The sequence below is a fragment of the Hydractinia symbiolongicarpus genome, chromosome 13, assembly GCF_029227915.1.
Source record: "Hydractinia symbiolongicarpus strain clone_291-10 chromosome 13, HSymV2.1, whole genome shotgun sequence".
In the NCBI taxonomy this organism is placed as follows: Eukaryota; Metazoa; Cnidaria; class Hydrozoa; order Anthoathecata; family Hydractiniidae; genus Hydractinia; species Hydractinia symbiolongicarpus.
The window spans coordinates 19,966,482-19,994,406 of record NC_079887.1 but is presented as its reverse complement, the minus strand read 5'-3'; the positions used below and the strand labels follow the sequence as shown (position 1 = coordinate 19,994,406).

At 33.1% G+C, this 27,925-nt stretch overlaps 2 protein-coding genes and 1 long non-coding RNA gene across 3 annotated transcripts; all 3 read left to right on the top strand.

Moving 5' to 3' along the window:
• The first annotated feature begins 1,410 nt into the window (after window positions 1-1,410).
• On the top strand, window positions 1,411-2,213 carry LOC130623185 (dual specificity testis-specific protein kinase 1-like). The gene is made up of 2 exons (XM_057438669.1): window positions 1,411-1,420; window positions 1,510-2,213. Exons 1-2 carry the CDS (start codon window positions 1,411-1,413, stop codon window positions 2,211-2,213), a joined length of 714 nt encoding a protein of 237 aa, XP_057294652.1.
• Window positions 2,214-21,117: 18,904 nt separating this feature from the next.
• On the top strand, window positions 21,118-22,132 carry LOC130623517 (uncharacterized). Its single transcript, XM_057439003.1, has 2 exons — window positions 21,118-21,298; window positions 21,401-22,132. The coding sequence occupies exons 1-2, from the start codon at window positions 21,143-21,145 to the stop codon at window positions 21,962-21,964; spliced, it is 720 nt and encodes a 239-aa protein (XP_057294986.1). The 5' UTR covers window positions 21,118-21,142; the 3' UTR covers window positions 21,965-22,132.
• A 1,201-nt stretch (window positions 22,133-23,333) lies between these two features.
• Window positions 23,334-27,024, top strand: LOC130623519 (uncharacterized). The gene is made up of 2 exons (XR_008981147.1): window positions 23,334-26,162; window positions 26,807-27,024. It is a non-coding gene; the product is annotated as an uncharacterized LOC130623519 (long non-coding RNA).
• The last annotated feature ends 901 nt before the right edge of the window (window positions 27,025-27,925 follow it).

Here is a 27,925-nt window from a genome sequence, read left to right as displayed (position 1 = left end):
ACAATCATGTATGGAGTTAACAATATTTAATTATATATATATATTAATTATATATTATTTAAATAATTAATAATTAAGTCTAACCATATTTAACCATGTATTAATTATTAAGGTAAGGTAGGGTAAAATAAGAAGCATAATTGAATTGACCTGGCATTACCTGATAAGATAGGTGTTATAAAAATTAAATTATCAAATTAAGAGTTAGTCGACAAGGCTTCCTTTATCTATCTTGGGTGGTTTTAATCCTGCTCAAGGATCTTTTTTTTAGACACGTGGAATCAAGTCAGAATGGCTGTAGCTCCCGTACTTAAAGGCAATTCCAAACAAAAGCGTCCTGTGTTAAGAAGACTTCGGGAACAGCTGGAGGTATTGTAACACTAGTTATTTGTTTATATATTTTTAGAAAGAATGCTTGCTGTACATCTCTGGGAAAGTTCTTGTCAACAATAAAAGAGCTTTATTCTTGTGCATTTAAAACAACTATTTTTGCAATACAATATACAATTTGTTCTTTTCAGCGAAAGGCTAAATGTATGTTAAAGACATGCTTGGTAGAAGATTTCTTTCGTCATATCGAAGAGGATTTGACCAAACGCTTTGACTTGGTAAATCTTTAAAGCAACAATTATGTGTTAACGATTTTGTTGAATTTAAAAATGACATGGCTTAAAGACAAAATTTATCGAGTTTTACACAGTTTTGAAAAGCAAATACTATAGAGAATATTAGTTCAACTTTTTAAGAAGAAAATTCTTTTGTGTATAACTCGGCTGTTACTATTGTTTACCTTCAGGTTGACTTTCATTTAACACTTGGTATGGCAGCATTGAAAAGTACTCTGGTAGGAGATATTTCATTTCCATATTTCCACTTCTATGGCAATTATAATATGCTCATCACTTTGTTTCCAATTTTAACATACATAGGCACCTTCACAAGAGGCGGATTCCTCAACTGAATGTAATTATTTACAAAGTGAAAACGACATAGCCGAAGTACATAATGATTTACACTCTGGAGTACAAACTAATGAGTTGGAAAAGTCTGCAGAATAGATGTTGTTTTTTCTTGCTCAAAAATTTCTTTAATAAACATTAATTTTCTTTTTCGCTTATTTTACTTAGGATTGTTCTCGTGACTCAAAATAACAACGGCTTACCTTTACCTTTCCGGTGCCCATAGAGAACGAAAAGTTAAAAATGGAATTGAATAAAGCAAAAGAAGCTGTTGAAAGATACAAGCAGATCGTAGCGAGTCAAAAGAAGACTATACACATTCTGAGAGAGAAAAATGCTTCGATGATGCTGCAATGTGCGGATTTCACAAAGCTAAAGATGTTTGAACAGCTTGGACATTCTCGATCGTCACTAATGGTTGATGCATCGTTGTTTTCATCGTTTTTCCATAATGGCGATCCGTTGTTACAAGAACAAACGCCCACAATTTTGACAAGTGAGGTAATCTCCGGCCTGGCTTCCAATGTCATATTTTCTGGTCATTTCGCAGAAGTGACCCGTGCTGTGTTTGACGATGGAGATTCTGTAATTTTAAAAAGTTACTTAGCACTTGGTAAAGAGGAAACATCTCTGCGCAACCTAGCTTATGTTAGCCACGAAGCACGACTGCTACAGTTTGTTGGGAATCATCCCAATATTGTACAGGTCCTTGGTATTGTACACGCCAAAGGAAAATTTCATTCTGTGCTTAGCTATGAAGAGGATAGCAGCATAAGAATTTTGCTGAAGCGGAAGGTAATATTTCCCACAGAAGACATAATGAAACAAATGATTATTGGGCTAGCTAAAGCACTCTCTTTTTTATTTGATAAAGGAGTGTTACACAACAACATAATTCCTGAAAATGTCATTGTGAAAGGTAGTGACTTCACTCCGGTCATTATCGGGTTTTCATTCGCATGTCGAGCGTCTTGTGCGAAATCTAACGTTAAAGACGTTTTAAAGAAATTAACCGACCATCATCACGTGGCACCAGAATTGTATAGGGGAAGCGGCGTGTCATACATGACCGATATTTACGCGTTTGGATTTACTATTGCGACAATTATGGAATTAAAACCTCTGAATTTCAAAGATGCGCTACTTGAAGCTCGCATTGAACGTTTCGTTTTTAAATGTATGGATAATCATGTTGGTTTGCGTCCCCCACATAATTTTTTTTCTAGAAAGGTTGAGAGGGTTTTGTATTGTTAGGCATGCATACATGTATTATAATTTGCTCGAGTTAAGAATAGTTTATAGCATCTCAATTGCCTTGGAGTACAGTGTTTTGACTATTTTTTCAATAAGTCACGTGAATGGATTTTCAGGGGAGTTCATTGCACGGTCAGCATCTTGCGAAAGGTTTCGATTTCAATAGATAAACCAAATTAGTTATATTTTATGTAAAAGTATTGTAAAGTAAAACAGAAAAAAATTATGTGTGTAATTTTGCATGTGCAATTTAGCATTAAATTATAATTTCCCTTACCATCTCAAGTCCCCTGTACAATTATATTACCCAGGCGATTACATTGACTCAGGGCCGTAACTGACACTAATTTTTTGATGTAGTTGTTGACAGGGAGAAACGGATGTAAATCTTAAGATTTTACCCTTTAAATTGGTAAAAACGCATCCTCTGCGTTTTCCTTCATATTAACCATGATTGACAAATATTTTAAGAGGGCTGTGGCCCCCGGCCTCCTAGGCCACTACGATCCTGCGGCCCGATTAGTTTTATTTTTATCGTTCACTACTTGAGCAGAAAGCAATATAAGAAACTAGCGAAGGCGCAAATAAATTTGTTGTTTTAAAATAAAAATACACGCTTTACTTTTTGTTCAAAAAATATCTTTTTACATCAGCCGAATTTACATTCTCCTCCGGCTCCCACGTTGGTACCTCATAACCAATCCACTTTATCAGGTATTCAGTAATATTTTGATCTCCACTTTCTCTTTCTCTATCCTTCAGGATGTAATCGACAAAGCCTTCATCAACACTGGCTTGGGACATTACTTCTTGAAGGGTTATGTCGAGGCCTCTTGAGTTCGGGACTTTATCGGTCAGCTCAAGCATTTGACAATTGTCGTCAAGCTGACTCATTTTTTTATGACTCCCTTTTTTTCTTTTCTTAACATTTGAGGGAACAGGATCTGTCAAAATTTCAGTCACCGCAGCTTCCATATTTTCATTGACAACCTCACTATTTTCTACGACTGCGTCGGTAGGAGGTTGGAGACTAACCTGGTGACCCTGGTGGGATTGGTTTTTTCGCTGTATAACTATGGCAAAATAAGGTTTTATTTCATCAAGGAAAGAAACTTTGCAGTTTCGCGATTTTTGGCATTTTTACTGGGAAAGTTTAGCAAATTTTTGCCAATCTGTAAAAATGTTGGCAAAAATTTGCTAAACTTTCCCAGTAAAAATGCCAAAAACCGCGAAACCGCAAAGTTTCTTTTCTTGAAGAAATATTATTTTCATAAATCTTTTTAAATGACAAATATAAACAAACGACTTAGACTGCGGTAAATTATTTTTGGCACTTGACCTGACCATAAGGGAATTAATTTTTAGGGAATTCATTCTCGCAAAAATATAAGGACTTGCATTTTTATTTTCGAAACATTTTCCCGCAAAAATAATTCCCTTAGGTATGATATGATGTAAAAAAACAGAACTGTTTTTCTGTAATGGATAAGAAAAGATGTTTATACCTAAAAATTTTATATGTTCCATGTTATCCAATAATATGGATAGTTCCAATTTCGTACAGTTTGACGGTGTTATATTACTTCTTATATAATATAACAGCGCAAACTTTAAACCTTGCTGCTCTAGAAATATGGCAAGCTCGATCTGATAGCTTTTCACTCATCAGTGACAGGCGCTTTTCTTTCCAAAATTCTTTGAGCTTTCGATAGTAGCACTGAGTCCATTCAATATCTAGATCAATTTGAAATCAATAGTGACTCTCGCTTATTCTCGCCTACGCGCGCCCGTTTAAATTACTAAAAATTACCTTTCGCATTTGAAGGCTGTTTTGTTACCGCTTCATCCTCCTCGCTTTTCCAAGCATTCAACACGTCTGATGTGATACTTACTAAGAATACAATTGACAAACAAATTATATATAGGCTTTAAAAAGTACTTTTTCTAATAAAAATTCTCTGCCCTCGATGTTTTAACAAAAAAAGGTTTTTAAATATATTTCTGCGTTCGCAAGTTTGACGCAGAAGTATTCTTAAAGATAACGATTTAAAATATGCACATACCTTGAAGTTTTGAGCATATTGCATCAAGTTCATCACAGCACGACTTCATCGTTTTATTGGCTTTTTCATAAAGATTTACCAATGTATTTCCTAAATTAATAAACCTTTTATAAATACTACATTACTTAATCATGTTCACCTCTTTTGCTTATTCTACCTACGTATACCTATATTGCCCATTTTGATTGATCCAAAATGCATTAAAGCGTCACCCAGTAAATCCATGCGATGAGCGGGGGTCATCTCTTTAGTAATTTTGGAAAACGAGCGCAAGTATGACCAAAGTCTTTCCATTAATTCTCCGTCCATGAGACCAAATGACTCTAGTCTTCGAATGGAGTTCTTTATCTAGGTATGCATTGCATTGAAGTAACAATATTATGATCTTAAGCACTTAAACAAGTGATAATAATTACCTACCTGGCAATTACCGTTGTGACCATACGAATGAAACAAAGGTATACCAAAATTGAAATGTTTGTACTTCGTCATGGTTTGTTTTTTCTGTATAAAAATTGTATTATTAAACATTGTTTTATCACTCTTCTGTTAAAGAACCGCTTTCTCATACACTTGATATTTGAAAGTTTTTGTAACTAACCTCTAAGTGTCGCTTTAAAACACATGCTATATCGTATACTATATGCACATCTAATTCTTTTCCATTAGATTCTTGCAAAATCTTATCTAACAGCATAACAGCATAACCCAACCTGAAAAATGTCAGTTTTTTCCTTATATGAAAAAAACAAAATTTCCCATCATATAAAAATCATGAACATATCTACACAATTTAATCAAAAATAAGTATATGCTTAACCCACCTTTCCCCATGGCACATATTTAAAAATAATTTTGGATATTCATGTCGACACGACATGCCAAACACACCAGTAACACTGAGCTTATTTGTCTTCCGCTTAGAACGGATGTTGTTGCCAGCTTGAAAATTACTGCAATCCTAAAAAATATATCACATATATATACATATATATATGCACATAATGTCACATACATAAATAACATTTTTGTTGATTAAAGTTAAGTGTTTTTGTACAAATATTTTAAATATATATATTATATACTCACTTTCTTTGTTTCCCCTGATGAATCGTCGTATTTCTCCATAAAATTAACAACTTCAGTATCTGCAACAAACAACTGCTCTGACCGTATTGGCATCTTTTTTGATTTAGAAGAAGATTTTTTCAAGACCAACCCAAAATTGGCATCCATACAATAAAACAAGCTTCCATTTTTCTAGATTTATTCACAATTAGATATATATAAACTATTCTAACAAGATCCTAAAGTTGGTAGTAAAGTTTATAATTGCTACATAAGCTTATTCCTACCTTTGGGCAAGCTGCACATTTCCTAAATCCAGAATAATTCGGACTTACTGTCTTCAAATTAAGTAAGCCATAGCGAAATTGTCTAAATTGGTCAATTGCATCTGTTTTCAAAAAGCGATAAAGACATTTTCTCTAGAAAAATGATTAAAATTACACAAGCTCTAATTATTATAAATGTTCCTTTGACTCACATTTAACTCACACACACAGTATTGCAACCGACTAACCAACTGGTGATCAAGAATTCCACTTTTCCAAGAAAGTGCATCACAAAAAGATAATAGTGATATTTTCCCTTCTAATTGCAAAGCTATGAAGGTAAAAAGTAGTTCCATAGATACAGCTGTTAGTGGTTTTGTAGGAGTTGCAAGCCACACATTGTACTGCACAAGAGAATTCAGTTCTTCATCGCATGAACAAAAATACACACAACATTCATGCAAATACCCTAAATGAGAAAATTTATGTTTTAATTTTAATAACATATATATATACTACAAATACGGTTGCTTAGTCTTGTATATATATACAAATTGTTGCAAATATATGTATATATATACTAACCACTTTCACCAATAATTGTCATATTACGAGTATATCTTGACGAACACATTTGTACATGTTTGCTGCACAACGTTCGGGAGTATTTGTACTCTTTTACTTCAAAATGATTCTAAAACCCAATGAAAAGAATCAGTAGATATTTTTTGTTACACACAAAGCCACAAAGTTGCATCCATACCAAAAATATAAACCTATTATATCAGCCCTAAAATAAAGTTTTAGTTTTGCATGTAAAAGGCTGAGAGTAAACACTGTGTAATAAATCATAGAAATAACTCACAGTAATTTCTTTCATGCAATGAAATGGAATACTGCTATGAAATTCTTTGCAACAACTGCTGCAATAAGTAACATCTGAACCACATGATTGACACCATACACAAGCTGTATTTGAAAAATCTACACCACATTTTACACAATTGGATGAAAGCATAAGATGATACTTATTTCCATATGCCAATATAGTATCTTCAGTTTTTAATTTCCATTCTTCAATTTCCTTTTCTTTGGTCTTTTCGTACAGTCCAGTTTTAACAACAGCTTCGCCACTTATTAGAAACTCACAAGCATTGTGAAGTTCTGCATCAAAAATATTGTTGCTAGATGATGAAGGTTGACTTATTGTGATATCATTGTTGGTAGATGGCTGATGTGGTGCACTCTTATAAACTTTTTTAACTCTGCCATTATGCAACCGACTGCTAACTATTCTAGCACCCTTACGTTTGGTTTTTGCAAATGGCGTTGTTAATAATGTATATATATTATATTTAACATAGATCGCTAGGAAAAAAAAGGTATTTTTTATTCATAATGTCAGCCAACATCAATTTTTTATACTGCACACTATTAAAGAATATGTTTTTAGCCAAGTTCCCAATCATAATTATACTCTCCTCATGTATAACCTCCTTTGCTTTGAATAAACTATCACTTTAGGAGTCGGTGACGAAAAACTTTCATAATGATTACGAGGGTGCTGATAAGCCCCAAATGCCCGCATAAGAGAGAGTTTGGGCAACTTTTTGACTAAAATTTATGATTTTCACCCAAAATTCTCCAAACATTTCCACACATTCCTAAATTATTCCCGAAATGCAAAATGGCGCTTTTAATCCTGTTGAGTTGGCCACAATAAAAGACAACCCTTGAAGTAAACAGAGTTCCTTTTTTATATAATTTTTGCTGATAAATCTAGCTAGCTAGCTAGCTGCTAGCTAAAATATGCCACTCATTTTCCGAAAGTTTCTTGTTTCCATTTTTAAAAATTTAATGCCAATCCGCTGCTGAGAATTGAACATCACAGTACTAGACCTAAAGAAATGGTAATTTAGAACTTGCCTAAGCACATTAGTAAACATCCACTTCACATTAGATAAGAAGTAATTAGCACCTAATATGTTGTAGCAGAGAGGGAGGAGGGAGAATCCAAACCAAACCTACTAAACCAACTTTGCAAAACCTGTGGAAAACCTATGGAAAGAGGTTCTTAAAGAGTTATAGTCTAACTAGCTAGCTAGCATCGAGCTATTCTATAGTTGTGAGGATAAAGCGAATCCCTAAAGTAAATTAAGGCAGATAAATGTGGAAAATAAAACTGAACACGCTCGTTGGGAATGGGTTTGTTCGTAGCATCGCTGTCATCTTTTTTTACTTTACTTTTCTTAGATGTATAATTTCCGGAATCAAGCTTGTTCAGTAAACTTGGTTCAACTGTAAAGCGATGGGGAGCGGTATCAGTTGTCTCCAGAGATACAGACATACAGCTGTAAGCGATGACAATCGTATCACAGTACGCAACTGTTACCGATGTCTATAGACCACAGTTAACAGAAACGGGTGCATGTTTGTATATAATTTCAAAAGTAACTAAATTGTAAGTGTTGTAAATTCAAAAAATGTTCTAATGTTTATGTGTATAATTTCAAAAGTTCTATGTGAGTAAATATTCAGCAACTGTCGATTAAATAAACCAACGATCAATAATTATATCCAACAATAAATCCGGCTCGGTGGACCAATGTTTTATCCACAATTATAATCAGAGGACTGTATAATAAGAATACGAGGTTTCGGGGGTATCAACCAAAGAGAACAACCTTTTCAACAAGAAGTAAAATCTAATTAAGCTCTTCAAAAATATAAACAGAAAAATATATACAAAAGTGAGCGCACGTGTAAAGGTCACGTGTTCAAGTCACATGGTCAATTCAACACAGTTATTAAAGACGACATTAAGGGCAGTACCTTGTGGGAATATATATGGAAGGTATTAGCATACCTAGAGAGGCAGAGAAAATGAACTCAAAAACATCTTTGTTAACTTTACCCACCGAAGCAGAAACGTTTTTAGAAACTAGGAAACTAAACGGCGACCAAAATATTACTTCATTCAAAAAAAGCTTTGTTTACTGACGAACATATTAGATATCTCAATGAAGCAACAAAAAATCAAAATCAAAGTTCAGAATGGCACAGTCATCGAAAGGGTCGAATCACTACATCGAATTTCCACAGAGTATCCTACAACACATGCAGTAAAACATGGAACATCTTTAGAGCCATATGCAAAAAGAAAATATCAACTTTTAAATAAAAAAAAAACATAAAAAAATTAAAACACAAGACTCTGGTCTTGTTGTATTGAAGCAATATACTTATATAGGTGCATCTCCTGATTTGTTGTAGAATGTGAATGCTGTGGAGCAGGGTTACTAGAAATAAATTGCCCGTTCTCAATCAAAGGTCAAATTCCCACTAGCAATAATCTCTCTTAATTACAAGTTACAGACGAATTAGGAACTAGGATGACATTAAAAAAGAACATCAGTTACTATTTTCAAATTGAAGGGCAAATGGGTATAACAGGCCGGAGCTACTGTGACTTTTTTGTATATACCCACCATGGATATTTTCAAGAGAGATTTCCATTTGTTGAAAAAAATTGTTAAAAATATTATCAATAAAGTTTCAACTAAATGTTCTACTTCGAAAAATAGTGAAGATGACGAAAAGCAAAAGAAAAATGAGTACACCACCTCCATAAATAATATAAATATCATTCCTATGTCCTTTTCAACATCTAACTTAATTACTGGAGAAACTCCAAAAAGAAAAATGAAAAAATCAGAGCCTACTTTTCAAGAGCATGTTAACAATAAAATAACAGCGGATTGCAATAAAATAAAAGTAGAACCTCCTAATTCAAAAGTAAAAACTAATACAATATTAACATCACAAGTGGATTTTGTTATTGCAGCAAAAGAAACAATATCAACTACAAGTGTCATAAATGTAAACAACAAAAAAACGATTAAAAAAGAATCTCACTGAACTAGTACCAACAAAAAGAAAAGATAGAACAAAGATAACTGTGACAACAAAAACAACAGCAAGACACCTAAAGTGGAAAATAAATATTACTGTGGATTCTGCAAAAAAGAACTCCCATTTGCACCTAAATCAATTGACGAAAACAGTATTGGTTGTGATAAATGTCCACTATCGTATCACTTTTTCTGTGTTCAAATAAAATCGGAAATGTTCCACCTAAAGATGAAAAGTGGTTTCGTCCAAATTGTAAATAAATTCTAAAACAATGTGTATATACGTTATATAGCTAGGTTATTTATTATACATAGTTACTTTCCATATATCGGCTTTTTGAGGTTACATAATGCTGCACAAATTATAATGATGTCATCTAAGTGACATAAAAGAGTTATAGGAACTTCTTTTGCAATGAAGTGAAACTTTTTCAAATGAAAAATAACTTTTTTAACTAGAATTCGCAACTTGCAATTTTAGTGGTTTTTTTAACATCTGCTTGTGACATTTGGCTCTGACCTCTTTTACCTTTTTTTATATTGATACAGCAAGCTGCACATTCATCAGCAATATTGAATCCTTTATCAACCATTACATCTGTATATGGTTCAACAAAGTCTAAGTATTAGATTGCATTGGTAATTCTTTGTCAGAAATGCAACCACTATATGCTTTGGATATAAATGCTATATGAGAATTAGGTAAAACTAATATTTTAGCAGTGTTATGGTGCTTGTAACTAGACCAAGTTTGCCGTTGTGCTATATGATTTTGGGGGGTCTGAATGAATATTTCAGTACTATCAGCTATTGAATGAAGGTTTTGAACATCTCTGAATCTTGGAGGTTTTGTAGCAGTAAAATGTCTATAATCAGGAAAGTAAACCAATTATTTCAATACACTTGCTGTTGCTTTTACCCAAGTTGCAAATATGCGACTAGATATAGTAGCAGAAATACCAAATCTTTGAGCTAAATCTTGCCCTAATAATTCAAGCCTAATTTTCATTAGCATTAACAGGAACTCATCTTTGACACATAACGTTTATTTAGGACCAGATTTATTTGGTGTCCTTTTATACTTTTCTAACCAAGGTAATATTGGTTTCTTTAAGTCCTCTCCATTTACGTTTGACATATGGTGTAATATATGAACATAGTTTATCGTATAATATTCTGAAAGTAATTCCAGTATAAAACATAACATCTTCATCAGAATTTAATAGCAGCTCATTAACAGGTTTCTTGCATGTACAGTTTTTTACTTTCTCTTCCAGCTGTTTATTAAGCCTGTTGAGAATGTTGACCTTGTTAAGAAGGGCTTTAATAGTCAGCTGCAACAGTAACTTTTCCTGTTTATGTTGTGACGGGGCATTTTCAACAGTGCGACATAACTGTCAATTGTAACTCATATGCAATGATGGAAATGGGTGACTATCCGTAGGACTTTGTGAAACAAAGTGTTTAGAACATACTCTAGAAGACTTTCCTGGAGACCACAACTTGTTCCTTTTTACTGCATCCATACCATTTATCATCTGTAGCCAGATTTTCCTCATAATACAATACTTCTTCTTGTTTGGAAATGGAAACAATCGATTAAAAATAAAAGTTTATATGCATTATGATGGCTATGCAGTTAGTAAGCTAGCTAGCTGCTATACATTAGCTGTAGCTAGAATAGAAATAAAACACTCCTTTTCCTTTAACTTCAATCAGTTTCTTTCAATAAAATACTAAAAATGTATGTAAAAAATGCTCACGTAAAAGGTGGCTCGCAAGAATATTGACTTTCACTATGACATACTTTATGAACGTTGCATATTGATTTACGCCATTTTGTTAATAAATAATCGCCATTATTACATCCTGTTACGGCACAGTGTCGAGACATTACAGCTAAACTTGATGAACTTTTAAAGTATGATTTTCCAATATAGCTAAATGTTTTTAAAAGGGTTTTAAAGTTTGGTGTTCTGGTGAAATGCAGTGTTTACCTACCAAAATTCTACCATTATGAATTTCGTCATTTCTGAAGATGCGCGCGTATGATTTTTTGAAACCGGAATGTTGTGTATTCAAGTTTCGGTTATATAGTTGCAATATGTATTTTCATTCAATACACATTTTCATTCAATATGTTCTTTCTTTCAATAAGTATTCAGTAATTTACTTTGGTCAGTTTGGGGAAAACTGACAGGAAGGAAAAGACCTTGTGCCCCACCTGAAACACAACGAAATTCAGAAGACCCCTGGCAAAAGAAAGGGGTTTAAGAAAGCCACTTGGCAAAACTAGACACTAGAAGAGAATATCTTAAATGTTGACAGAACTGAAATATAAGCAGCTGAATAATTATACTAACCCAACCAAATTTTTTTTTTCACTTCAAAAACATAACTTCGCTTTGCCGCGTGGTGAACAAGCTGGAGTATAATCAATATGGCGCGCTTGAACACGGTCATTTGAAAATAACAACTGACCCCTGGAGCTAGGTTAAGTTGGATATATTTTGCCTTGTTGATAAAGCTGATAGCGGCGAAAAGGCCCTGGAACAAGCTGGTCACATGATCGCTTATAATTTATGATAATTATACCCAAAATATAATTTATGCATAGTTGTCTTTTGCGGCAGTAACAAAAAACATGGCAGCTGAGCTGTTGGTCTCCAGCTTCAAAAAATTGACTCAACATTAGAAAAGATTGTGATATTATTTATATATATATAGCTAGTTATTATTATTATATGTAACATAAGACACCAGAAATAGATAGAAGTTTAAGTTTTTAGTTGCATGTAAAATACAGGCAAATATAACTACCTTTACTGATTTGTTGTAGCAGACCAGACATAAAGATGCAAATGTCACTAGCTTTACTGATTTGTTGACGTTGTAACAGATTAGACATAAAGGTAGCTAGCTACCTTTTCGCTAAAGTAATGCAATAAGTAATAAGCCTTTTTTCCCCTTCTGTATATGAAACAGCCTACTATGTTTAAACTACTTTATGTTGAGTGTACATAGGAATATAGTAACTATATTGTTTTTTTGTTTTAGTTTAGCTAGCTACATATTGCTAAGTTAGTAGTGATAACAGTGCAAATGGTGCAAGTCAGTTTTGGAGTTACTTTTATCAATGTAATCTTCACATTGTAATGGCTGAAGTTGTCAATACACCAACAAAGATATATACTAAACATGCCACTTTACCTAAAAATGAAGTGCTTTGTCGATTATGCTGTATTGTCACTGCTCAAAACCGTGACAAAATGTTTTTCAAAAAGTGGAGGAAAAATTTACCTAACATTTAAAATTGAGCAAACATGTGGAATAAGAGTGCCACAAAAAGATGGAATGTCTGATGCTACATGTCGTAAATGTATATAGTTTATTCAAAAAATGCATGAATACCGATGTCAGTGCCAAAAAATCAAAGTTTACATAGACAAAATGTTTCAGTTAAACGTTGTGCAGTTTCTTCACCAAGTAAAACCACATCTATGGCAAAAAAGAAGCTTTTTGAAAATAAACCTGCTCTCTGTGATTTGTGAAAATTCCATGGTAGGCTTTGAAAGTAACATGTTGTTGGAGGTTGAAAGTGATTCTGCAAAACTTTGTAGCAGAATTAAACCACCATACTTACATGATACAAGCTACAATGGCTTACAGACATTTGATTTCGAAAGTTTATGGGAAGAGTTAAAATCAAATCATTCTTTATTGTTAAAAATTTTGCTAATAAGCATTGGTAAGTTACACCAACCCTTGAGTAATAGTTTAAAAGTTAAACTTTGTTTTGTCTATTCAGTGTTAATGCAGATTAGATGGCATGAATTAAGTCGACTACAGAGAATTAACACCATTCTTGCAATTGAAGGAGGTTGCAGTAGACAAATATTATATATACAACTCTATGTCAACATACTTTAGTTTTTATCCAAATCAAAATATCAATAATAAAAAAGTCTATATACAATTAAATTAAACTTCACAAAAAAATCAAAAAATCAAAATTATAGTAACATAGCATAACAGCAGCAATAAGTTTTACCACATGTACACAAATTTTTTAATAAGAAACTTATTATGAAACAAAAGGCTGAGATTATATAGGCAATTTTAAATGCTAACTCACAAAGTATTGGGAAAATTGAAAAATCAAATTAATTGGCTGGCAAAAGCATTTTAAAGGCTTAAAGGAGGGGTCAACTCTAAACCGTTCTAAAAAAGTATCAAACTAAACCTAAAAAGTATGACCTAAACCTAAAAAATGTGTTATAAAGTAGCTTTATCAAAATTTTAAAAAAATATTTTTATATTGGCCTAGATAGACTAGAGGTTTCCCAGTCGTTTATTTGATATTACATACATATATAATTTTTATAGTTCCAAAGAAGATTAAATCAAGTTGGATTTTGCTTATCAAATTCAATGCGCGATGTTTTATTAAAATTAGCAGGTGGTCATTTTATGGAAAAGGCTGTTAATATTATCAGAAATGGTGCATCTCTGTGTGGTACATCAGATAACTTGGATATGAGGGTGCTTGTGGCTACAAAAAAAATGTTGACAATAACGGCCTCCACATGATGGCAAGTAATCTAATTGAAAATCGAATACCATTACAACATCTGTCTAATGATATTCATTTAATCAAAAGTGTACGTACTGCGTCACCAAATTTTTTATGCCATATGTTCACGAATCATTATGCTGACACCTCGAAAATTTTATTTTCTTTCACAATTTAAGTTTTTAAAAAACGTGCTGCCAGTGCATTTACGTCACCCACATAGTGAATGCATGAAACAAAAATCAACCATTATTTCCATGCCAATTATTAACGTAAACGAATCAAAATATTCAGTCTCTGTTGAAATTCTTAGAACGTTTGAAAATTGGATTGCAGAAATCTACTATCAGGCGGGACAGTTTGAGAAGTTGAAGGATACAGCCAAAGAGGGTGATGGTAAACGTAACCTTATTAATCAAAAGCTTTTGTTAACTGTATTCAGATCACTAGGAGATTTTAGTAAGTATTCTATTGAAATGTTCGTTAGCCACGTTTATCAGAACAGTTTAAATATGGCTTTTTGTTAATTGGAGAGATGGTCCTGGAAATAATATGGAAGAAGATCTTGCTCAGGAAATTGTATTAATGGGTCTCTGTTAAAAAGCTTGAGCATCAAATTGCATCTCATTATCTCTGGAATTTCAAAAATGCTCAGTATATCTTGGCATTTTTGTATCATATGACTAGCCTGTTTCAGGGAAGAAGAAGAAGAAGAAGAAGAAGAAGAAGAAGAAGAAGAAGAAGAAGAAGAAGAAGAAGAAGAAGAAGAAGAAGAAGAAGAAGAAGAAGAAGAAGAAGAAGAAGAAGAAGAAGAAGAAGAAGAAGAAGAAGAAGAAGAAGAAGAAGAAGAAGAAGAAGAAGAAGAAGAAGAAGAAGAAGAAGAAGAAGAAGAAGAAGAAGAAGAAGAAGAAGAAGAAGAAGAAGAAGAAGAAGAAGAAGAAGAAGAAGAAGAAGAAGAAGAAGAAGAAGAAGAAGAAGAAGAAGAATTTTAAGCGCAGTCTCAGTATGCTTTGTCATTTTTTAGCTTAATTTTACGGTTAAGTTATGGCTTATGCTCATTCATCCTTATTTTTGTCGATCGTCATTTTTATTAAGAATCTAAATGAAGACGCATGCGTGTTAGTAAAACTTTATGGAGCAATCATATGAGAAAATTAATCCCGGAACGAAGCTGATGCAAGTATTTTTGATGTAATTAAAACAAGAAGCCCGATGGCTTGAAGATTTCCGCCATCAGCATAGATAATAAGTATATAGTGCGAGACCATCCTCAGAGAACAAAAACGCCATGCCTGTTATCTGCAATGCAACCAAAGTTTAAAACAAAAAGAAAACAATAAAGTAAACCCAACGTAAATATCTGTCGTTTTGAGGACGAAACTGATTTCAAGTAGCCCTTCTAGAAGATTTCGTAAACATCATGTTAGAGAAAGTCTAAGCCTGGCTGCGTCATGTTCACTGAAATTTTTGACGAGCGTATCGACTTCAAAGGTGTTTAGAACATTCTTATGGACATAGATGTGGTCAATAAGTGAACCGGATATATGAGTTGGAGAGGTTACAACCTGTTTATATTCATTGAGAAAATCAAGGAAATAGTTTTTGTCACTAAATGCATTTAAATTAAAATCTCCGTGTATAACATCAAGGATTTCGTTTTCCAAAAAATGTTGAATAGGGTATAATGACTCTTTCGATTAAGTGAATTTTTACGATATAGAAGTAGAAAACTAACAGCATTCTTTTGAAACGTTTTCTTCGTCATTTTAAAAAATATTGCTCCTGGAATTTTCACAATATCAAGCAATTTTATAGTTTCATTATGACCAACTAAAAGACTAGAAAACCTATCCACATTGTTGTTTGGAAATAAAGTACAGTAATCTATTTTGTGTCGCAGTATGAATTAAATGGTATCTGAGTTTCTGTTAGACATAATAAATCACTTTCCATGAGAACGCGATCGGACTTAATATCATTTTTATGTTATGTGCAAACTTACTATGATTGAGTTTTCACTAATTATGCCAGTATCCTTTGATGTCAAATTTGAGTGTTCTCGCATATAATTGTATTGCTCGGTTGCTCGTGTGTCTGATTTAACAGCTGATCTGGAAAATGTCCTCGTTTAGTATAAACCCTCTAAGCTTGTGACTCGACTTAATGCAACATAGATCTGTCCTGCGCGAAAGCTCTTTCGGATTTACGGTACTTTTTGTTTTGATCTAGTTTTCTCTTTCTACGAACGGAAAGCATAATGTTATCAGTTATCTGTTCAGTTGTCAGTATTTTAAAATATTGAGTTTCAAGACACCTTCCTTGACCAGGGGACACGTATATTTCGCGTATGTAGTTTTCCGCTTCTTGTAATGAATCAAATTTTAAAAGGACATTCTGTTATTTGTCCAAAACTATTTCGGCTATGAGGATCAAATAAATATATTTGTGGGTGCCTCCAAATTATAGCAAAACTAACGCGGCTTATAATGCCCAACGTTCCTTGTCCTTTATCGGAACGTGATGAATTATGAAATGTACGTAAAGTAGTGTTATTATCTGTAACAATATGAGAAATATTTTCTAAACTTGTATTTGTATGACCTCGTTTTCAACAGTCAAACTATTTGGGAGGTCACTTGCACTCAAGTATTGGTTTGTGTAACCTAGGCTCGTGTACAATTTGTTCCTTCGCAGAGGATATGATCAAGATCACCTGAGTTCCAAAAAGAAACCTTTTTAATAACCGACCAAGCGATCGCAAACAGGGAATTACACATACCTTGTGTGCCAATAAAAGTTCCAAGCCCGACATCCCCTTGCTGAAAAGATCCCTGTACCGACTTTAAAACAGAGTAAGGCCCAGGATTAGTTTCAACATCACCGGAAAGTAAAAGAACCATACGACGGCAGTTTCTATACGCATGGTTCACAATAGCAGTGGTGGCGTGTGGCCAAAAAAAAAAAACAACCTTTAAAAACTAGAGAATCCTCTGTGATATTATTTAATAACCACATAGTTTCAGCGGGCTTAATAATTTCAGTAAGTTCACCAGTAAGTTCACCAGTAAGTTCACCAATAGGTTTACCAAATAAATCTGAATATCTAATTGTCTGAATATCTGATTGTCTGAATATCTGATTGTCTGAATATCTGATTGTCTAAATATCTAGCTTTTGTACTCTGTCGAGTGTTGGTTGTGAATTTCGAACCTAAAAATAAGAAAAACTGATTCATTGCGTGCATAATTTCTTCATGAGTAAATATTTAAGCGGCGATTTTATATTCTTAAAAATCGCTGCACACACAAATTTAAATTCCTTGTAATTTTTATTTCATTGACAAGGTATGTTTAAATTCACTTGTTTGCGGGATTAGATAGAATACCAAGACCTCACGGTATTCAATCTCATCTGGCAGACATGAGTTGTGGGGTGACGTACATGTTGTGATTTTCAGTTTTGCCATCCTCACGCATCACATAGACAAAATATATAAACAACATAAAAAAATCAAGTTAAAAAGTAGAAATTTGTTAAAACTTGCATTTACAGCTTACCTTCCACTCCCAAATAAGTTATACCTTCAAAAACGTTTACAAAGTACTAGTTAGCCTGTTGAAATCTACGAATTCGCCGGCCCTACATATTCTGGTCTTCGGGTTAGCAATGACCAGGCCGTTTCATGAAAATTTTGATACGTGTGTGCCAAAAAATACACCTCAAGTATTTTAGGTGTGCTTTTGGGTGTGTGCACTGGTTAAATTCTTATAAAATTTATCATTTTGCAGGTGCTTTCAATAGCACGCCTAACCCATTTTGTGTGTGTGGAGGTGTAGCGTGCTATTGCAAGGCTCTACCTAAAAGGCCTGAATGACCCGTCCATATAGGAAAAAAAATTAGAAACTATATGATCATGTGCTTTCTGTAAACTCTTAAAAAGATACAAGGGTTTAAAACTTTTCCTGACATTAGTAAAAAAGAGCCAATGTACACAAAACTTTATCCAGAATTTATTTACCTATTGCATCTATGTATAGCGTGACGCTCTGTTCAAGAAAATGTCTCGGATTATGCGCTATTGACAAACGGTTAATGAGATATAGATACAGGTTTTAAAATTTTGCTGTTGTCAGCAAAGTTCTTCTCCAAAGAAAAAAAAATGTATACTCGTTTCCTTCATCGTAAAAATCTGAAAACACTGATCAAGAAAATGAATAGACTTGTGATGACGTCATCAACGTTTTGATTCCGAAATGGGTTGGGTTGAGGTACCCCGGTTCAGTTTTTTGAGGGTTTCAAAAATAATATTCACTTTGCTGGGCAGAGACGGACACAACTTTTGTATTATCTATTATCTCTTTAATATAATAGCCGTATTTTGTCTGTCTGTCCGCGAAAGCCGCGTCATGTTACGGAAACACGAAATGCGGTATATAAAGGACGGGCGACCCCGTGGATTTTTCCACGGGTTAACGGCTAGTCTATATTATAATACCTGTATATGTCTGTCTGTCTGTCACGCAAAATGGTAACAGCAGTAGAGAGACACACAAAATACATTAATAAACAACGACGAACCGTGGAGGTATTCACGGGCTACCGACTAGTTATATAGATTAGGATTTTCTTAAAAACTTATTCGTTTACCATTTTCTGAAAAACCTACACATTTTTTTGCAGACTACAAAAAGTATGATGCAATATTTTTCAATATTCTGTTTATATTTCCAGTATTTCACTGATTCACGACCCAAAGAGTTAAACTGTACTTACTCAAATTATTTTTCTCTAAAGTATAAGTATAGCTAAATAAAAATGTTGTAAACAAATCTTTCAACAAATGAATAACAAAAACAACAGAGCACCCCGCAATAACACACTTTAAGCAGCTGCCATATTTGTTTATAATAATCAGTATAATTGATTGTATTTATGCTCATGATGTGCTTCAACTTAGTAAAGATGGTGCCAATGTTTGGTGTGACTGTTGTGTAGCGGTCAGCTGCAAAAACATTAGTCTATTTTTAAAACAAGTTAAAGTTTTATAGAAGATAAAGTAACAATTTAACTGACAACATCTTCTGATGATATTAAGCTCTAGCTTACCCCTCACCCAGTTTATTGCTTTCTTATTGGTCTAGAAATATTTGCCATTAAAGCTGGGTTTCCATGTGGTGTTAATATGCAATAAGCATGTGCTCTAATTGAAGTTAATTTTTTAACATATAACGAAAACATCTAGCTAAATATAAGTTTATTTTGATATTTTAACGTCAGCCGGTGCAACGTTTACATTATGCATGCCTCAAAGCTGCAATAAAATCAAGAGTCGGAAAACGGAATTGAACTAAAAAAAATTGGTATATTGTAAAAAATGTAATGTAAACTTAAAGATTGTATTTTTCTCCACTTGCGTCAATTTCCCCCTGCCATATTTATCATTCCAGGTAAAGTAGCCAGCTATTCACAGTGAACATCAATGAGCACATCAAAAGTTGTTCTCTGTAAACTCGACCCATGCCTTTTTTCGCGTCTGCTTAAAATGAAAGCTAAATTGGTGTATGGCTACTTTTCTTGGCAACTACAGGCTTGGGAACTAGTATTTAAAACTATTCAACTGATTCGCTTCGCTTCATTAACTTTATGCCAGATTTTCTGTTGTGGGTGGTTTCTATAAGCGCGTGTTATGCATTATCGAGTTTAAAATATTGGAGCATTTTATCCAAAATTGTACAGAGGAAAATGGAATAAGAGCCGTTTTGGTATAACGCACGCTAAATTAAAATCTATTTTGCGTAGTCTCTTGCACACAAAAATACCTGAATCACTTCTGGTAAAAACCAGTTTAAAACAAGAAAACGACACTTTCATGTTTAGAATGTTTAAACGAATCAATTTAGTGTCAAAAACCCACTGAAGCGTGAAAAGATGGTATCTTATTGAACACGTGCTTATAATTAACAGTAAATAATGCTGGAAAGTATTCTCTCCAGAACACTGAACTCGCTGGATCTTGCAATTGTATGAATTAAAGTGGTGTTCACATGTGATCACGAGATTAGTGAGACAGAGAAGATCTCCTCATGGCATTAAGTTTCACCATGATGTGGAATATCTGTTGTGGTTATTAACTGTTACACAATTTTCGCTGTGGGGTATCTAGCTTTCTCCGTGTAAATAAAACAGTACACAATGTGTAAACAGCCTTAAGGAACAATCTACTTTAATAACACTGCTATGAACTCGCATGAAATGTTTGTGCGAAAATTACATTAAGTACAGAAACTTTCACGGGCAGAAACTCTCGCGAATTTTGACCAATTTGACCAAGTGGAAGACGCGCATATTTTCCATCGATTCGCGAAAACTTATGTTCGCAAACTCTTTTAAAAAGGTTCAATCGCAAAAGTTTATACTGGTGAAACAAAGCAACTTCACGAATTTTCCCATTCGCGAAGGTTTGGGCCTATAAAAGTTTCTGCACCTATAATGTCGTTAGTTTTGTTATTTTATAAATTTCTTCCTATTGAAAATCAAGTTTGTTTTATAGATTAGGTACAGACATGGGTCATCACGAATCAAGCATTCGATACTCTTGTGGATCAAATATTATAAAAAATGTCTGTTTATGTCTTGAATTCTTTTTTTGTCACCGAGATGTTATGAATTTATTAATTTATTTCATATATCTTGTCTCCGTGGACGGTTTTCAATATTTACATTTTCGTCGGATGCAAATGTTGGAGTCAGAATATGCAAATAAAGAGGTCCGTCTACCATGTTACCCGGCTCCCAATGATGGTATACTACAGAAGTTCTGAATATTATGGATAGGCCTGCGCTTTTTCCAACAGAAAATTTAAGAGTACAGATACCGACAGTCATCATTACGTGACATGAATCAAATTTATGTAGATCTGACACAAATCTATCCAAGCTCCCTTTAAAATTCCATATGAGTGTGGTAACCGACTTGAAATTTGCTAAGAATAAGTAATATATATATATGCATATTTCTTATAGAAACTATAAGTAAAAAATAAACAACATGAAGGGAACGAATATGCTTCTTTTACTAGTCCTGATAAAGTGCTACATTCAATGCGTAGCTACTGGCTCGGCGGAAGGACAAAAAGCACATTTTCAAGTACATGACAAAAAACAGGGGACGTTGAGTATCCATGCTACAAAAACGCAGGCTAAGGTATGGTAAATCTCTTAAATACGTTTTTTAAACACACGTCTATTTTGGCTTGTGCCACGGCATGTAAAAAATTAATTATGGTATAAAAATTCATATTCGCAGATAACCGCTACTGCAGATTCTGTTCAAATGGTAGTCGATCCTGGTACCGAAGAAATCCCACAAGACTCTGTATCCTCTGCCAAAAGAGATGAAATACGAACCTCTCACAAACTAGTGACGAGTAGCAAAAGAAAATCTTTTAAAAAATTTCAACTTAAACAAAATGCGATCCATCGAAAGAAAACATCTAAAACACACGATATAAACGCATCAAAGAAATCGATCGTCGATAAAGAAATGAGGGTTCATGCTCAATCCGGTGCGATGCATGTTCACACTGACCATAATTATACAGCTGTTAATTCGGAATCAGGTAAACTTGAAGTATACATCAAAAATCCCGAACATTATACAGACCAAAAAGTAGCTACACATAATGACAATATTCGTGTCAATGTGCACACGGAGGAAACTTACAAGAAAAGTCATATGCTGAAAACACCCAGGAAATTGCATATTACTAACGATGTTACTGGTTTAAAAAAGTCCATTGTAAACACAAAGAGAAAGGGCGGGAAACGTTCAAAAATGACGCCGTGTCTCATTCCGCCATGCTCTACTTAACTTGCTTAAGACACTCAACGCACACAGGTTCAGTCCAAATATAAAAAGCCTAACAAGCCCTAGGGAAGAGGACGCATGCAACTTAAAATTAGTTCAAATACATATTTTTAGGCTAAATTACATGTACGTATTTTGTAAAATATCAGGACTTATGGTCCGCGTGAAAAATTGTTTTTATTGAAAAGGTTTGCAATAAACGAGAGAAAATAAAACAACTTTATAACGATTGGTTTGCTTTGTGTGAAAAAGGCGACGTAGAAAACTTTTCAGAAATGTTTATTTTAAATAAGTTACTATAGTGTAAAAGTCGGAAGTGACTAAATGAACTTATAGTGACTAAATATTTTTGACCTTTCTAACCCTATCTCAATTGGGGGAGGACCAAATGGTTTCACCTTTCATTTTTTTTACATAACTTTCTATCCGATGAGGATGTGGTCCTTACTTTTTTTTACTTTCTCTAAAATTTATATATTCTGCCGTAATTTTTTTTTGAAAAATATATGCCCACCTTCAGCATTCTTTCATTTTACTGATGTTGTCGAAATCCCAAAAATAAGATATTTCCAATCTGACTAAAATAAATTCTTTTTTTGTACATTTGCTATAGTTTGACGATATAGAAGTAAAATAGTTACACAAATATGTCAATTACTAAATTTAGGTAGATTTTAATTATACCTTTTTTATTATTTACTAATTAATTATTTTGGAATTATTTTTATACCGTATAATACTTTTTGCCGATTCTTTTTTAAATTAAATATTCGAAACTCTGAAGTAAGAAAAAAAATGCGGTGATTTTTTCCTTCTTTTTGCATTTTTTTTCACGGGACATCTTGGCTTATAAACTTGGTGGCGGCCCGTGTAAACGGTCCTTGGAAATACACCCTGGGAACGAGGTAACCTTGTTAGTTTAATCACGGCGATTACATGAAGTCCCATTACATTATTTTTTGACAATGTTTAAGGCCTTTTTATATGAGACCGGGAAACTCGGTCCACTGAGATATCCCGCATGACTGAGATTTCGGATATTTGCGGAAAAACGCTGAAAATTTAAATCGTGTTTATATGGTGCATATTCTCCTCGCCCCAGCTACAACGGGAAACTCGGTCCACCGAAATCCCAGGCAAATGACCCGGGATTCCGGTCAAATGGGATGGATATTTGTAAGTAATAATAATAATAATAATAATAATAATAATAATAATAATAATAATAATAATAATAATAATAATAATAATAATAATAATAATAATAATAATAATAATAATAATAATAATAATAATAATAATAATAATATTCCTAATTCATTTTCGGATAGCCGCACGACCGTTTAGGATAGCCGCACAACCGACAGGATAGCCGCACAACCGTACAGGATAGCCGCACAACCATACAGGATAGCCGCACAACCACTTAGGATAGCCGCACAACCACTTAGGATAGCCGCACAACCACTTCGGCAGCCGTGACATTATCATGTTTTCATTAAAAAAATGGCTACCAAGCGGATGCCATGCGATGACTCTGGCCAGTGTATTCGAAAAGTTTAACAACTGTAGCTAACCATTTGTTTAATGTTCAACGGAAGCTGTTGTATTTAAACTTTTAAAGAAATAAGGGTTACTAATTTTTAATCACAGATTACACTTCTGGTAGCTTTAATCTTCTGTTAAGTATTTGCAGCTGTGATGGGAAGATCTGTCTGGATATATGCAAAATATCAAATGTCTTCTGCTGATAATTTATGATAGCTAGCTAGCTGGCTAGCTAACTATATATATTTATAGATTTATTTTTTTCTTGAACTTTATTGAAAGTAGCTAGGTAGGTAGCTAGCTAGCTATCGCTACATATACAATAATTTAGCTAGCTATAGCTAGCTGTAACAGTTTGATTATAGTTGCAGAATTATAAGTTATTCCTTACCACAAACTTATTTCTGAAGCTGAAAATTATTGCTGTAAAAATTTTGAGATTTCTTGATCAGGAAATCTTTCTGAAAGTTTTTTTGATTAAACATGAAAATGAATGCGGGCTAGCTAGCTATTTAAGGGCTGAAAATTAAGAGCTCAACTCTCATGATAATTGCATGAAAAATGCTTGTAAAATTTTAAAAACATTAGCAAATTTTTTTGATGATTTCAGTATTTCGGGGACCATGCACTATTGCTGCAGAAACCATAAAAGCTAAAACTTTTTCCTTTTTGGATAGTATTTTTTTCTCTATATAAAATAATATCCACTTCTGTACGGGTTAACAAATAAAAAAGGTGTGTGTGTGTGTGTATCAGTATACTTGATATCAGTATATATTTGATTAGTTTGGCCAAACTCTCTTGTTATCCATTATATATAAATTAAAATGGATAAATAAATATGGCACAGCTAATAATAAACAAAGTGGGAAAAGTAATCTTTCCCTGATGCTTCTGTATATAGCTATAAATTTTAAAAATATTTTGAGCATTCTATGCGCAAAGTGCTCAAGCTAAAGTTTTTATGCGCAACAACTTATGAATAAAGTTAAAATGAATCTTCCTAAATTTGAAGCATCAAAATGAAGTATAATGTAACAGGTATATATACCTGAAATTGATCTATGTTTAGATTATTTTTTAAATTTTTTGTTATTTTTATAACTTCCAAGTGTCAACTTGACTCTAGTTCATTTGTGGTTTATTTTTCTAAGATTTTAAGTTACAAAAGAGCCCGTAATGTATATGTAAAGTATATTTTTTTACTGTATATACTTCGGTGTTATGTTTGGTGTGGTAAAGTAAAAATTTTTTATCTGAAGTTTGACAAAAGTATTCTTGGGCAGTTGATATGTACATTTAAGATGTAATAACCAATATTTATAGGCATTGATGTGGACTAGATATATGACATTTAGACAAGATGGTAGACAGAGACACAGGACATATAATAAAAAAATATGGAAATATTTAATGTAAAGATGACACAATAACATATAGAAAACATATAGAAAAAATTCAAGCTATGTTCTATAACTATTATTTAATCTTGTTTTTACTGACACAGCGTTGTTAAAAGTGTGCAGTGAAAGTAAATTTTGTGTTTGGGTGGATATTTTTATGTTGATGACAAAGCTCAATCTTTTTGTTAAAGTTTAAACTTAGGAAAAATAAAAACCATGATGTTAAACTTGGAATGGTGTGTTTTAAAATCGTGTGACGATATTCCCCCAAAATATTTATTATATATACCTATCATTATAATTATCGAGTTCTTTAATTTAGGCATTTTAAGAGAAACCGTATTAATTTCAACCAAATGTTTACATCAAGATCAATTAAAATAAGCCAAGTATATATGGTTTTAATAAAATTTGTTAACAGATTTGTTCAACCCCACTCCCTACCCCTTTCACATAAATGTTTCGAATTAAGAAACATTTTTTGTCACTTTTCTCCAACTCTGGGGCATCTTAATACCTTGTATATTGTAAATATACATAAAGTCATTGTTAGGGATTTTGTGTTTGCCATTATTGGTGATGCAGCAGAGACTTGAGGAATATTTAGGGTTGGACGAGATGCTCGATAATAAGCACAAATCCTGTTTATCGTTTTTGGAGTCCAGTAAGCCACAATTTTTTAAAGCTTTTCGCAAAATAATATAATGTACATTTAAGGTAATGCTATCGCTCCAAAACATTTTTTACTGTGAACCTGACAAAAATGTTTTGTTGAGAAATAATATAACTACTTAAACATTACAATATATATAATCCCTAATCCCTAAAACACGAGTATTTCGACTGGAATGGATTCTTTTGTTTTTATACATAGTATGGTATTTGACTTTATTTGAGAGCTCTCAATTTAGTAGTATTGAAAATATAAATAACAATGATGTGAGGAACATGTAAAGATATGTAATAATTAAATAGAGAAATTACTCATTTTTTAAATCATATGGAGTTTGGGTTATATACAGTTAACATAAAGTGTGACCTTATTATGTAAAGAGCTATGATTTCAAACTTGTTCAAGAACTAAATAATCTTTATGATATAATGTTTTATAGTTTTAGACTGACACAAAAATTATCAGTAGTAGGGAAGCTTTCAACAACAACATGCTGAAGGTTAGACAGAAAAGTCACAAATAGGTTGATTGTCATTGAAATTAAGTATGGGAACTGGACAAAATACAATTACTGTAGGTAAGAAAATTTTTATACAACAAACTTGGAATGTACTGTACATAAAATCATACACATTCTTTTTATAAGATATCTTAATTATTATATCTTTCCTGCACTCTGCAATTCTTTTAATGAAAGATGATAATTGATTTTTTTATCATATTAATGTCATTATAACTGCCAAAAATACCTGATTTATGTTTTTTATCCTGTTTTGTTAACAATTTAGGCAACTGTCAACCTTAAAGTTTCTTGTGTTTCTAATAAAAATGTGTCTTTATAATCCTGATCATTTGTCCAAAAAGTGACACACTTTTTTGATAGCCATTTTTGTTTCCAACTCCCTCTGGTAATCGATACATGATTTTATCTGAAAAATTAGTGATTCTTTGTTGCCTCTTTCATTGATAATCCATACATTATATTATTAAATAAATTGCGGTGATTGTGTATTTACCACTTTCGTTTCCACCCCCTCTCATAATCCATACATCAATTTATCAAAGAGATTACAGTGATTCTTTTTTGCTACTTTAGTTTTTAACTCCTTCTATGATTCTGTGATTCTCTATTTACAGTTCTGGTTTATATACTTTTTATTATTAATATTTATCAAAGATATGACAGTGATTCTCCATGTAGGATGTAATTTTTTTTTCTAGAAAATTGTGATACACTGGATTAGCATTGGTTCAGACTTTGGCGGCTTGTTTACGACAGCACAAAATTAACGATAGTACAGAGAAGCACACATAATTCATATATGGAGTGCTGCATTGTTACAGTAATGTGTTCAAGTTGGATGAAAATGACACTGTTGATTAGTGCTCTGTAATTAACCCTAATATTAATTGGAATAATATATATTCTTCTTTTTTTACTAATTTTCTTACTTTCCTAAACAACGGTAAACTTGAACTCACTTTGGCCTAATGTTCAAATAAACGGGGTCTTGATGTATTAGAGTTAAGGATCTGATCTATAAGCAACCAGAGTCAAGCATTAGTAGAATATTGCTTAATTTTTAGCGCAAGTGTTAATAACCTATTCGACCCGAGAGTTTTATTGACAGGGAGGGTGGGGGCGGATTCCGCCTTATGCATGACTTTTGATAGGTTTATACAAAATAAATAAAATTTAACACACTTTTTTTACGTCATATAAGAAAAAGAGGGCGACAAGTTTTACTCTGTCAGGATTTTTACTGTGACGTCACCGTAAGCTGGAAATTTGTCCAAAATACAACTATCTGTCTAAAAATCAATTACTAAGTTTTAAGGCGAATTTTTACATTATATTTGAAGTTTCCGACAGCCAAATTAACATTTTTTTGTTTTTTACACAAAATAGCCTGAAAATCTGTTTTAATAATAACCAATAGCAACAACAAATTTAAGAAACTAATAAACATCCTTCGATTATGAAAAAGGCTCGCATTTAAAATAAACGCCTCTCTCAAACGTACGCTAATTAACAAAACGCATTACTACTGCCTGTCTGCGAGGTCTGGCCGGGTTCGTCAGGGATTTCTAAATCGCGCTCGAAATCTTTAAGCTACAATTAAAAAAAGTGCAATATATTTTTATCGACTTTGCTGCGACTAATAAATTCCTGTACCTCACTTGCAAGATTGCCAGATTTTTCAATATTCAATCCTAAGCTATTACAAACTCGTTCCTAGATCCTTTTGCTAACGTAGCTTTATATCGAAATGACAAAGGGTACAGGGATCAAAGATAAAGATATCTTACAGTTTTAAATTGAATACACTGGTGACATCT

Coding starts and splice junctions, on each gene's coding strand:
- LOC130623517 (XM_057439003.1), top strand. CDS start 21,143: ATGAAGGGAACGAATATGCTTCTTTTACTAGTCCTGATAAAGTGCTAC. Junction 21,299..21,400: donor CTACAAAAACGCAGGCTAAG/GTATGGTAAATC, acceptor TCATATTCGCAG/ATAACCGCTACTGCAGATTC.